The sequence below is a fragment of the Schistocerca piceifrons genome, chromosome 5, assembly GCF_021461385.2.
Source record: "Schistocerca piceifrons isolate TAMUIC-IGC-003096 chromosome 5, iqSchPice1.1, whole genome shotgun sequence".
Taxonomy (NCBI): domain Eukaryota; kingdom Metazoa; phylum Arthropoda; class Insecta; order Orthoptera; family Acrididae; genus Schistocerca; species Schistocerca piceifrons.
Genome location: NC_060142.1, coordinates 384,918,314 through 384,932,163, shown reverse-complemented (window position 1 = coordinate 384,932,163; position 13,850 = coordinate 384,918,314). Strand labels below are relative to the sequence as shown.

At 38.1% G+C, this 13,850-nt stretch overlaps 1 protein-coding gene across 2 annotated transcripts in view; it reads right to left on the bottom strand.

Annotated features, from left to right (window-relative positions):
• The window catches only part of LOC124798451 (heparin sulfate O-sulfotransferase), an 85,905-nt gene extending 72,354 nt beyond the window's left edge, over positions 1-13,551 (bottom strand). For both annotated transcript variants that reach the window (XM_047261870.1, XM_047261869.1), the window contains exons 1-3: positions 13,140-13,551; positions 12,832-13,061; positions 3,808-3,893 (exon numbers count right to left, since the gene is read on the bottom strand). In XM_047261870.1, coding sequence (XP_047117826.1) covers positions 3,808-3,893; positions 12,832-13,061; positions 13,140-13,269 — 446 coding nt within the window. In that variant the 5' untranslated portion in view covers positions 13,270-13,551. The remainder of the gene's footprint in view (positions 1-3,807; positions 3,894-12,831; positions 13,062-13,139) is intronic.
• Between the last annotated feature and the right edge of the window lie 299 nt (positions 13,552-13,850).

The following is a 13,850-nucleotide window of genomic DNA, read 5'->3' as shown; positions in this document are numbered from 1 at the left end:
TGCATATTTTACTTCAACTTGAATTATATGGCTTGATGGCCCAATGGTGAAGTGTCAGACTACGGATCTAGACATCTTGGGTTTCCTCCCCAGTCAGCCCTCGGATTTTAATCTGTCACTTATCATTATTTTACCATGGCAATGTTTTTAATATGAAAACTGCTGAGTTGCAACATGATGCAGGGCCCATGTTCAACTATAGGTCCATCAATAACTGACTGGATAAGGCAACAACATACCACCTTCAATAGGACGATGCCTATAAAGCACTGTGCTTTCCAAACAAGCCTTCAGGTTTATGACAGCTTTACCTTAATTTTTTTACAAAATTCAGTCAAAGCTGAATATGAAAACCTGAATTTTTTTAAATGCTGTTTTCTTATAATCATTAATTTTACTAAATCATAATAGTGTCAAATTATCACAAGGAGTATGTTTCTGCTTTATTATTACAATAATTATTATTATCATTTGTTGTAACTATCAAAATTGCAGAAAATTTGTTGCACTCAACCTTCTGCCATCTGTGAGGTTACACTGCTCATCCAGAAGGTTCTCAGAATGATTTTTCCAGCGTATACCAGTACAATCTCCAAGTAATTGAAAGTACTATATCCTGGCTGGCTTGACAATTTCCTCTGTAAATGTGGAATCTGCTATACAAACTATAGGATGGTTCTTGTTGCCACTGTGCATTGCACACTTCACTATTAAACAATGAAGAAATGTGTAGCAAGTATGTGGGAAACTCACATTAGAAACATGTGAAATCATGAAGAGTGTGTACTGGGATGACTGTGTCTGAGCAGTCCACAGAAATTAGCAAGGACTCGGAGTTACTGGATGATGTCCCAAGGACTGAAGATCTTTTCACGAGGAAGCTTGTGCAATATGTGCAGGATTTTCTCCAGGATAAACTATGTTTGACAAGTTGAATGACAGCAGAGTAGTCACATATTAAGAAAACTGTTGTTCACACAAATCAAACTGGATGATCTGAGGAAGCAACAGTGAGGGCAATATTTGTAGCAAAGTTTCTCACCTAAGAGCAGAAGAAGTCGCGAATTGATGCTAATGCAAATTTTATTGAAATAGTGCAGGCCATTTCTAGTTTCCTAATATTCATCAACATTAGCAACAAAACATGGGCAAGAGCTGCTAAATGAAAGGTCAAAACAATGTTTATTATGTTCTTCAGCTGCTAGAGCATGACTCACCAAGAATTTGTGCCTGTAGGGCAGATTTTAATGGCAAATGGTAAACAAAACCGAAATGGAACACCTAAAAAAGAATCGGATTAATTGCTATCTTCACTTAAGCAAGGTATGGTTTCTAAATGTGGTAACAGGAACCCTTGGTGGAATACACATAATGAAAGTAGTAAATGTAACAAGTTGCTGTATGGTTAAGGCATTGATGCTTACACAAAAAAGATGAAAATGCTGCTAAGAACTCACATGCACACACGCACCTGCAGAGCAATAAAGTGTCCTGGCTGACTACACTGTGTAGTCATTTCAGCTTGATGAGAAGGGGGAGGGGGCTGTATCATATTGACTGGGAAAGGGGAGAAGGGAAGCTGGCAGTGGGAGGAAGGGTTGAAGGAAAGGGTTGCTGAAGACTGGGAGAGAGAGGCAGCAAGTGCATGCGATAGGAATGTGGTGCCAATGAGCTTGATTTGGTGCAGGCAGGGGGAGTTACATGTAGAGCAGAATGACATCCACAAATGAAATGGGAGAGGTAAATAGACCAGAACAAGAGAGACTGCAGAGGGGAGAGTGTGAATGTAAAATGAGTGTTGTGGGGGTCATGGGGACTGTTGGAGGGGTGGTGGGATGGGGGCACGGATGGAAGGTAGTGGAGACAAGACAGGAAGATTTGAGGGATTAAAGGATTAGCTGTAAGGACAATTCCCATCTGCATAGCTCATAGACACTGGCGTGTGTGGTAGAGGAGGATGGGGTGGGAAGTGGTGGGAGGACTGTTAAAATGCTGGACTCAAATTCAGGAGGAAGATGGTTCAAATCCTGTTCAGGCTAACCAGATTTAGGTTTCCCATGATTTCTCTAAATTGTTAAGGGTGCCCTGACTGACTAACTTTCTCCCTTTCATTATTTTGTGGAAATTGTCAGCAAGAAAAAGTTTCTAAAAGGTTTGAAATTAAGGTTTGTTGGAAGTTGTTACATACTCTTATTCTCAAACACTGGAAGAATATAGTCTGGGTAATCTGCACACAGCAAGTTAGACTGTATCAACACATATAAACAGTTTTTAACTTTAATCTTGTCTTACTGGGTTAAATCTTTAACATAAAGTTATACTTCTTAATGAAGAGATCACAACAGAATTTTAAATTTGGTCAATAATTATATGAAATACTGAAAATAAAATTTTTGTTGCTCCTTGAAGCTGTAGATAGAAACCTTCAACTCCGGCCACTTGATCGATTTAGCTTAATAGTATTTGTTTGTGCACAGCTGGGACAGTTCAAAGAAGGCCGAATGCCATGGCACTACAAATTAGTGCAGCAGCCTGACTGACTACATAATTTCATGACAGGAGCAAATGGGTATGGGGGACTGACAGTTAGGCGCAAGAGATGTTGCCGCCAAAGCAGGAATTTCAATGGGAACTGTGCACACCATCCTACAAGAAAAACTGAAAATGGAAGATGCATGAAGTATCTTCAAAATGGGGCTCTGATAAACAAACACAAGTCAGAACAGTTGGTAATTAATCAGGCGATGTTGACATGTGATGGCAGGGACTACCCTTTCCGCTTATCAACTGTCACAAAGGATGAGACATGCATATTGCCTTTGAACTCTGAGACAAGAGGTAGTAGACTCAATGTAAAAACCCAGTGACTCACCTACCACCAAAGAAATTTTAAGTTACTGCTAGTGCAGAGCAGCTGACGGGCACTCCAGACAGACATTTCTTCATATAAAACACTTTAGAATAGTGAGTCAGCTCCCATGATCTCTTTTTTTTCCAATGATACATTTTTTTCCCATAGTATCCAGTTTTCTAGTTGGAACACACAATAACATCAGTGAATTTCCAATGGGAAAAACAGATCAAAAGAGGTATTTGCAGGTGTTATGAAATCTTGTTGTCAACATTGTGAAGATGTGTTTTTGTGTACAGAGAACTATCCACAAAAAGTGGACAAGTTTAAACTAATTGGTATAGATAGTTTCTGGAGGAAAAATTTATGGGACCAAATAACTTGAAGGTATATCACACAACACATTTTAGGAAGGAAGGTTAAACTTCCAACAGGGGCATTAGAAATCAGCTCTTGATTCATTTGGAGAAGGTGGGTGGAAGGAAGTGAGTATGGGTTCTGACAGCCATCTGAAGTAACTTACGAAAGAAATAGACAAGCCTGGGAGGAATATGAAACCAACTCCTATTCAATGATAGTCAAGTATAACAGCCAGTATGCCATCTCACTTGTTAGGGAATTTTCACTGTGTAATTACTGATACTGTATGCAGTTTCTCTTCTGCTATATACAATTATAGGGCATTCACAAACTGTACACAGTATTTGATCACAGAAGCCAGACAAGTAATTAACAGTGCAAAACAGAGATTAGATATACAGAAACAAAGTGAGAATTTCTACAGAATGCAAATCTGATACCAACAAATATGTACACCCCCAAAAAACTGAAGATACTATGCATTCAACTATACACATAAAATAAAAAGTATCTGATGTGAGAAACAACAAAGATTTTTCAGTACACATAGCAATATGTAATAATTATGTAAGACAATAGCACATAAAACTAATTACCTTCCAAAATCTAAAAAGGCCATGTGACCATGATAAAATGCTGGCTTTATACTATTCCAGTATGAAATATTTTGTACAAACTGCAACTGTAAAAGAAGAAGAAAAATGTGTAAATATAAACAGGAATTGTCCACAAAGTGGCATACAAGCTGTAGGATAGAAACAGATATAATTACATTCTACGGTCTATTTATTTAGTTCTCTCTCTCTCTTTTCCCTAAATAAATAACTTATTTTCTCACAAAAAGTAAACATGTTCAATTTCCTTGTATTGTAGTTATTATGATGGAAAATGTACAAAAGTTTTTTCAAATGAAGTTCTCTTAGTATTTGTTCCAATGTATTTATGGAAACTGGTAGCTCCAAATGTTCGGTACATTACAAATGTCTTAATATTATTCCAAAATTATTTCTGCTACAACTAATAAAACACACAGACATTTCATGATAGTCTATATGCATAAATAGTCACAGATTGGTGTACCATTCACACAAGATAAGACATTTGGATTTTTACTTAAGAATTGAGTTGCATTTTAGTAAGTAATATTCACAATTGTCTTTATATTCATTTATGGATGTGTGTAGTCTTCAACCTGCTCCAGTCCTGTAAAAACAGAAAGTCGGACACATGTTCATAGGACTTTTTCAATTTATTTTCAGATGTTGAATCACCTCACATATAATGTGACATTTCTCTTGAATCATCCAGTATATGAGGCTGAGATTTAAATCACAGAAGACTAGGTATAAGAGATAATAGTCATAAGTTATATAATTTTTATGTACGTAGCTTCCAGATCCTAATAGAATATGAGGAATTTTACTACAACTATCTTAACTGAAATCACGAGGGTTGGAACTTAAGTAGTGGCAACTATTTATTCACAATCGATACAAAAAGAGTTACATGTTTCCACCTGCTACTGTCCTTCAAGGTAATAACCAGTGTTGTGTAGAACCCATTGCCAGAGATGTGGAAGGTGTAGTATACCATTAAGAGATCCTGTTTTGTTGATGGTGCGAATGGACCGATCTACTGCCTGTCAAAATCTCTGGAACAGTTCTGAAGTCATGCGGAACCCACCGTGATGCAATTTTTTGCATGCCCAGGCATTCCTACAGGATGTGAAGCACAGTCGTATGCACTAATCCAGTTTCATGGGCAAGCTCATGAATCGTATCGTGTCGATCACTGTCCACTAATGCGGCAACAGCATGCACTTCTTCTTCAAAGATGCTAGGATGGCCTGCCCAATGCATGTCTGCCATAGTTTGCCGACCTTCGTTGAAGGCTCTTACCCAATGTGCCACTGTTCTACATGGCAATGCCGGTTCCCCGCATGCCTCTTGAAGACCTTGATGACACTGTCATGCTGTACAACCTCTGGTACATTCAATCTTGATCCATCTCCATTGTTCCTGTTTCAAAAACATAGTGACACTGTTACATTTGACTACTCGCTCACAAGAGACTGTGTTTCACTCGATTGTGCACATGCCAGTGACGTGGGACGGGTGAGTCCATTTTCTTGGAGGTAAGGTAGGTATGTCAACAATGTATGCTATCAGCGACAATAGTAGATTCCATTGCGTAGTATCTCCACAGCAGTGTTGCCACTATTTAAGTTACAATGTACGTACTTTTCATGTATAATTTACATAATGTTTTCTGGAAATAATTATTTATATAAAGATTTATGCACCTAATAATTAATAATGAAAGTTGCAAATTTTGACAATATAAAAATTACCAGCATCCTGTCCTTGTATAACTGTCGATTGAATTATCAATGATAAAATAAGAAAAATTAAAAATGAAAACAGAAATTTTTGTTTACATGAAAACTAAAGCATCATAATATTAATTTCACTGTAAAGTGGTTTTTGACTCATTTACATTAACAATTGTAGTTACTAATTTTCATTTTTCAAGATCGATGTTGCTAAATGGATTGTCATAAAAAAAATAAAACTATATTATTAGAAAAATAGTGTTTTGGTAATCAAATATATGCAAAATTATCTTTAGATGTGAATTATATAATTTAAGTATAAAAAGTAACTCAAGTCAGGTCGAAGTTTAAGATTAATTACTACGCTGAACTAAAATTTCTTATTCACACACACTTTCTCATGATATTATTAGGTGTCTCACCCACCTGCGTGCAATTTTCCACATTTTCCCCTGATAGGGGTAAATTATATTTGTTGTATAACATTTTGCATCTCAAATTCCACTAATTTGCTTCCCAAATTGGATTAGTTCAATTTGGATGATCATGGACTTTTCGCTAACAAAGACTTATCATTTTTCATAACAAGTTAAATTTATGAAGTGTTCATTCTCTCATAACATCATTCACTGAAAACTATCTGTCTGTGTAATATTGCCCTTGATACCACTATTAACTGATGTTTATTTTTAATTATTATTCTGCAAATTTGATTTTAAATACTAAGTGACACTTCTTTTGAGAGAGATATTTGTTATCAAATGCTGAGTTATATGGTACTCCATATGAATGACAGCTTTCTGACTCTTTCCATATTTTGAGTGATGAAGTCTATAAGTATGTGACATAGAGAATAAATTACTTCCCCTTTTTAGTATGCATTTGCTAATCATCTGAGTTACATTCTTCTCTGTAGTGACTCATAGACTGAGGGAGTATACAGTACTTTTGACGACCTGACTATCAGACGGGGATGTCAAGCTCGGCAGCACCGTTGGAGCTATTAGAGAGAAGTACACTATTTGCTGCTCTGTAATTTATTTCAGCCTTTCTCTCCTTTTCATTTCACACTCATCACTAACAACGTAAATACAAACTACACTATACAGACAGAATCGCCCACAAGGTGCAGATACACATGTGATATCGAATATTAGGTCAGATGAAGGCAAAGACATGTCCCATCTTTGCTAAGACCTTGCCTGGGGCAGCAACACGGCATTCCTGCATTGCTCACAGATTGAGTTTGTAACTAGCTTTGACGTTTTTTGCTGCATCTGGAATAATATTCCAAAGAAATTACTGGAAAACATGTCATGGATGGTGAGTATTCATGAAAGACAAAGAAGCATGGTGAGAGTGCTCTTGTCCTCTATATATGTAAACGACCTGACGGATAGGTGGGCATCAATGTGTGACTGTTTGCTGATGAGATCGTAGTTTATGGGAAGTGTTGTCACTGAGTATCTATAGGCAGATTTAGGCAGAATTTCTACTTGGTGTGGCAGTTTGTTTTAAATGTAGAAAAACGTAAGTTAATGCAGACAAATACGAAAAACAATCATGTAAAGTTCAAATAAAGTATTAGCAGGGTGCTGCTCCACACAATCAAGTTGATTAAATATTTAGACAAAAATGATGCAAGATGGTGAAGGGGAGGCAACTGGCAAACTTTGGTTTATCACGAGAATTCTAGGAAGGTGCAACTCATCTAAAAAGGAGACAGCATATAGGGAGCATAGTGAGACCTGTTCTTGAGTACTGCTCAACTGTTTGTGGAGGGCAGATTAAACGAAGATGTCAAAGCAATTCAGACATACGCTGCTAGATTTGTTACCAGTAGATCAGAGCAACATGAGTTATTATAGAAATGTGCCATGAACTCAAATGGGAGTCACTGGAAAGAAGACAATATTCTTCTCACAAAATACTGTTGAGAAAATTGAGAGAATTTGTGGCTGACTGCACAATGATCTTACGACCTTTCCACATTTGTTGACAGGATCGAAAAGACAAGGCAAGAGAAATTTGGGTTCATATGGAGGCATCCAGTCAGTCAGTTTTCTCTCGCTCTATCTACAAGTGGAACAGGAAAGGGAATGACTAGTAGTGGTACAAGGTCCTTACAGCAGGCACAGTATGGTGGTTTGCACAGTGGGCCTATGCATTATTCTTATATTGCAGAGAGTTCAGACACTGATATGCAGACATAATAATCACACCCCCTGCAGGAAATTTTTCAACACATTCAGGATATTTACAGTAGTGTATATATTCACTGATGATGTTCTTAACATGTAACAGAAATCTTTTTCAAATCAGTGATGTACCATGTTTCAAGAAGATTGATACAATTGAAAAAGGGAGCAGTGAAGACCAAATGGACAGTTCAGAGGGTAAAGTTCTCTTTAAAAAAATACTGCAACAATATTTATTAAGATATAAAAATAAAATGTTTGTTAATCATGGCACCTACACTAGGAAAAATTCAGAGAGTCAATATAATCCCAATTCAAGAAGTTATCACTAATTTAGTGTTCTGTGAGGGCTTTTTCTTAGAGCACTGAGTCAGATGCACTGACAGTTTAGAACTGTTCGTTCTGCTTTGTGAGGTTATATAAGCAATCCCAGTGCTGCCTCAGGGATTCATTTACTCATTGGTTTTTGTCAGCTGTGTGTGTCAACATCAGTGAATAAGTCAGTGCCAAGTTTCGCAATGGATTGTGTTGTGCTGTTAACTGCAACTGTGAAAGTGAGCCTCAAATGACTATGTACAGACATCTTTTGGAGGATCGTCAGAAACATTAAGATCACATGTTATCAGAACTGGTGGAATTTGAACTTTTGTGTGAACTGCAAGTAGTTAAATGCCTCATCTGTGTCAGCCTGACAGTTCATGTATGCCACTCATATTCTAAATCTGCTTGGTGAGTGGAGTATTATTACCTTCCACTTCTACATGAACTTAAATGTCTTTTGAATTATTCAAACAATAAGTCACAGAAAGTGATTTTATTGTTAATGGAGTATTGAGGAGATTTAGATCCTGAACTGTGCCAGCTGCTAGGACATTATTAATATTTATCTGATCTATGAGAAAGTTATGCATGTGAAATTAAAGATTTTGAATATATATACAAATACTATAAACAGTGAACTTTTAATTTTTTTACTATCTTTTCCTCTCTGCCCCAAAGTAGTGAGTAGGAATTTGTTTTTCGGCTACAGTGAGCTGAGATTTGGACAAGTGGACTGCAAACTGCGAATGACACACTTAGAGCTATTTCTGATTGCTAATTTCGGCAATTAACAGGCCCTTGTCATGCGAATAAACAAACACCTCTTTAAGAAAATGTGTAATAAAACCTACCATCCCACAGATTCACAAAATTGCATGACGAGCTTGATTCACCCACCCAGCACATCCTACACCAGTCCTGACACAGGCTTATCCTATTCTATCACAGGCAAGGTCACCAGTTCAATGGCTGATCCACAGTTCTTGCCATCTGGATCCTCCCCTCCAACTTCAGCTTTCCTGAACTATGAAGATGGGAATTATAGGAATTAGCCTTGCAATGCGTCCTTCACTACCATAATCCTCCTGGCCTCTATCTCCACTAACCCACTGTCCCTACACTGTCTACCTGACAGCTTCCCCTCCCTCTGTCCTGTCACCTCCTCCTCATCCACACCTCCACATCAATTTCATTGTGTGCTATACCTCACTGGCCTCTCTACCTGTGTGTCACATGCCTAGCCTGTGCACCTGCCACACTTTCCTCCTGTATTCCACCCTGTGCACCTGCTGCCTCTCTCCAAGCCACCAGCTACCAATCCCCAACTCCTCCTCCTGATTTCCACCTCTTTTTCTCTTCACCCATCCCACCTGAAACATTCCTTGCCCCCAGTATACATACGAAACTGCAATCCTGATAATTTTTCATCCTCCTCTGTGTGGACCTCTTGATGACTCAGCACATCTGCTACTCGGTGAGTGGTCTCCTTTACTCCTAAATATTTACACTCAATGCTACACTTGTTCTATATGATGTTCTTGCTTTAAAATAGGTTCAAATACAAATTAACACACAATTCTCATTGTCCAAAATGTATCATTATTTGGCACACACATTCTCCATCACAACCTCAGACTTTAAACTGTCTGTTATGCTACCCCTCCAGTTAGATTGCGCTTGAGAACTGGAGAGAACTTGGGAAGTGGATTGCGGTGTACTGTTGAGAAGCGGGGTGTTTTTCTGGCAACAATGGATAGCAATCATTGCTCAGCAATGATGCAAAAGATGACTGTGGCATACTGTGGGTCTGAATATGGACAGTGCCTGGCCCAGGAAATGTGCCTAGTCCGTTGCTTATGAATTACTAGAGTGGCAGTATAAAGTGACAGACATCAGCAGTCATTCACACAGTGCTGCTATAATTGCCTTTGACTTTTTAAAATATGGGTTTGTGGTTTGATCCTTTCTGGTGCCAGTTAATTTTATTTTCACCCCACACTAATCTTAAAATTTAACAGACATTACTGAGAACCATCTATTTCAAGATTATTCAAGTTGGATTTATTAGGTGCAAAATAAGTTTTAAACTTCTGCATATCTAAATTGTCAAAGTTCAGTTTGAAAGATTTGTCTTGCAAATAAGGTTATCCAATGGTTAATGGTTCACCGAATGTGAATGGTCACAACCACACGCAGCCTTCCACTCACCATTCACACTAGTTGGACTGTTAAATACTGGTCATTATTTTGGTAATACTAAAGACTTGTTACACCACAGAACAGTATCTGCAGCACATTTACTCATGCAGTTTGCTGAGCACACATACAAAATATTCCTGGTGGAAGCAGACAGGACAGGCATATAGCATGGGCATTCAATGCAAAAAAAGGTCCTGAGAGGACTAAAATTCAAGACATGATTCCCATGCTGGCAATCACATTCCAAAATAATGGGGATCTCAACAACAGGCTGTGAGTGGAGAGCTAACAATTACCAATAGACGAACATCAACACCTGGAATGGGTTACAGTGAGAAAACTGGCCAATATGCCAAAAGGAAAAGTTGCATCCACTGAATCATTAAAATGGAATGTTTGTAAGGTTCAAGTCTGAGACTGCATTTGGTTTCAGTATTGTGTCTTCAACTCCTCCCCCCCCCCCCCCTCTCTCTCTCTCTCTCCCCCTCTTATCTCTGCATAAATGAGAAAGCTACTACTTCGCTTGTTAACACTAGTTTCTGTGAATAGAGATGCAAACAAAGGTTTATTTTGATGAATTTACTGTTTCTATGTGAGTGATACATGGGAAACTGAAAAATCAATAGATTCCACCCTGAAAACCTTGAATTTTTACAAGTGATTTTTTAACAAGATATATGACACTTTCTTTTGTCAGTTGAGATTTTTCAGCATATCCATTACTCTTTCCCACAAGCCAAACAAGACTGTAAGTATTCACATCACCGTCCTTTGCTGCCTGCCCTCATTGCAGATTGTGTAAGTATTTTGGAGGCAATCTCTTTTTTTTTTTGTGACCTACAGTTCCCCAGTATTTTACTCATAAATATAACCTTGTTAATGCTTTATCTACAACTGAACCCATACAACCCTTGAAATTAATATGTCTATACACTGTTACTCCCAGATACTGGCACACAATATGTATAGACAATATGCATCAAAATGCTTGGTGCAGTCTTGTCCATTAGGTAATACAATCTTTCTGATCTTTTTTTATGATGAAACTTGCATTACTCATTGGCAAAAAATGCATTAAACATGGCATGCACGTAAAAATTAGGCTTTGCTAAAGATTACTCTGTTATCATAATCTATAGTTGGAATTCAATCTTAAACAAAGTATCAGATTCCAACCTAGGCCAGACCTCAGGCTATGCTACAGATCAGTCTGTCACCATAACCAAGATTTCAAGGAGACTCTAGTACCACATTCTAGCCATAGATTACTACAATTTTTGTGACAAATCTGAGACGGCAATTAATGTTGTCCACTAAATCTTTAATATACATGACAAACAGTGATCGGCCAATCACACTTCCCTAAAATTCAATGAAAATTACATCCACGTCTATGGATGGCTGATCATCCGGAATAATGCTGCATTACGTTAATATTAAACTATTGGTACATGAGTGACACATGAGATATATCACGGCAGAGTGGTCAGAATGGCACCCAAAAGATTGACAGTTACAAAGATGAGGGGTCGACAGAAGTGTCCGATCCCGCGCGTCGGCTTTGACCCATGACGTAAGGGTGTTGGCGTGTGTGACGTCATGACGGCACGGAGTTTGGTTTGTGAGTGAGGCGTGTTTGTAGATGTCGTCGTGTTGTGGTTTGTTGTGCTCTCTGGTGGTATGTTCAGGGTTTTCGTTTGTGTGGAGTAATGGGCTCAGTTTGCTTTTGCTCATTATCCAGAATTATTAGAGTGTCGGCTGTGTTTTAGTGGAATTCATTTCAGTGAGTTAACGATTTTGTGTGAACGTTAATTTAGTGTTGTTCGCAGTACATCGTGTGGTAATTTCACTAAAATTAATCTGTTGTTTATGTTCATTAATGGATATGACGGATAAAATTAACAGTGCGCAGGTCAAGGGAAGTGTTCGATACCAATGTGTGTCTGTGTATGTTGATATTGGTATCGATAGATGTTTTTGAACTATATATGCCAAGAGAAGTGTTTGATCCTAATTTATGGGATCGGGAGCTGCTGTTGACCTATATAGGTCAAGGGAAGTGTCCGATTGCAGATGATATTGTGTTTAGTGGTATTTGGGGAGTTTTGTGACGTCGGTTTTTTTCGTCGTTTTGTGTGGTTTTGTATGGGGGTGGGTGTCTAAATTTGTTTATATTTAGTTTGCCCTCGCCCAAAAACCCCCTATTTCCCGCGCTTGTCCCATTAGTGTTATTAGGCTTTTTGTGGAAAGTGTGTATGTTTGTTTTTCGTCCTCATAATGTGTACGTACCGACTTTATATGCGCCATACTGGAATCGTGGTTTATGATCGTTTCCGCCGTATTTGTGGCGTCATGGGTCAAAGCAGACGGGCGGGATCGGACGCTTCCGTATTTCCAAGATGAGGAACATTTTATTATTCTATCTAACTCTATTAGTTGTGCAGACAAATTCCAAACATATCAACTAAGTGGATACCATACAACATTCATCACACACACTACTGCTTGCAGCTCATCAATTCAGTGAACTGGTATTATCAACATCCATAAAAATGGAAAATAATGTTTACCTGATTTGCCAACGTCAGTACATGCATATTAGCTGTAATGTTAATATGAAGAACATGAAATCCATTTTGTTTACAAAGCTCGTATGCTACGCCAACAAAACTGGTTGATGCTGTTTTCGGCACACGGTTATAAATAATGACCATGTCCGTAAACATTGACTCTTCTGGTCTATTGTTGAAAATTCGATGATTCTCAGCATTTCTTTGGTGAAGACTTGCTACAAGATATTCTGTAAAGATTAAGGTAACATGTAGTTATTACATCATAAAGAATTACCGTACGAAGCCCATAATTCCACTGTTCTTACCTAAATCCTTAGTACTCTCTCTTACTTGTAGAATCTGAGACTCAAAAAGAAGTACAAAAATGACAAAACTCAGCAAAGCGCCAAATAACAGCACTCTTCCGACAGTAACTCTCTGTATCATCCTTTGCATTGAACGCAAACGAAACGTATTTCATGTAAATGCCGCGATAATGTTCGTTCGCGTTCATTACGTGTCACAACATTTTCACTGTCGGTGAACGAGATAGTTACATTCAAACAGCTGTCTACGCATTTCTTTACTGAAGCTCTTGCTTTCCACATAAGATGCTGTCACGTATAATATTTCACAGACACTTCTTGATCCAAAACATGTATGCAGTACAAACACCACCACGTCTCTATCATATCAACACAATAGTAAACAGCTGATCAGAAACAAACAATCACAGAAGTTGCTATGCCAGGCACTGAAAAAAACTTAGATCTTTGGACCTACACGGACAAGTTGCTAACAACGTCGATTTACACTGAATCGATGGAACGAAAGGCGACGACACCGTAAAATGTGTTCACACAAGAAGGAATGTTGCCCACCCAAAAACTTATTTTCTGCGTGAAAATTATTGATTTACCGAAGCCCAGAAATGTTATATTGTGTGTCCACACAGTTACGGGACTTGTGAAGTACAGACTGGAAAGAAACGCACAGCACCCATGGTGGAAATGAAAAACACAGTGTATAGTCATAAG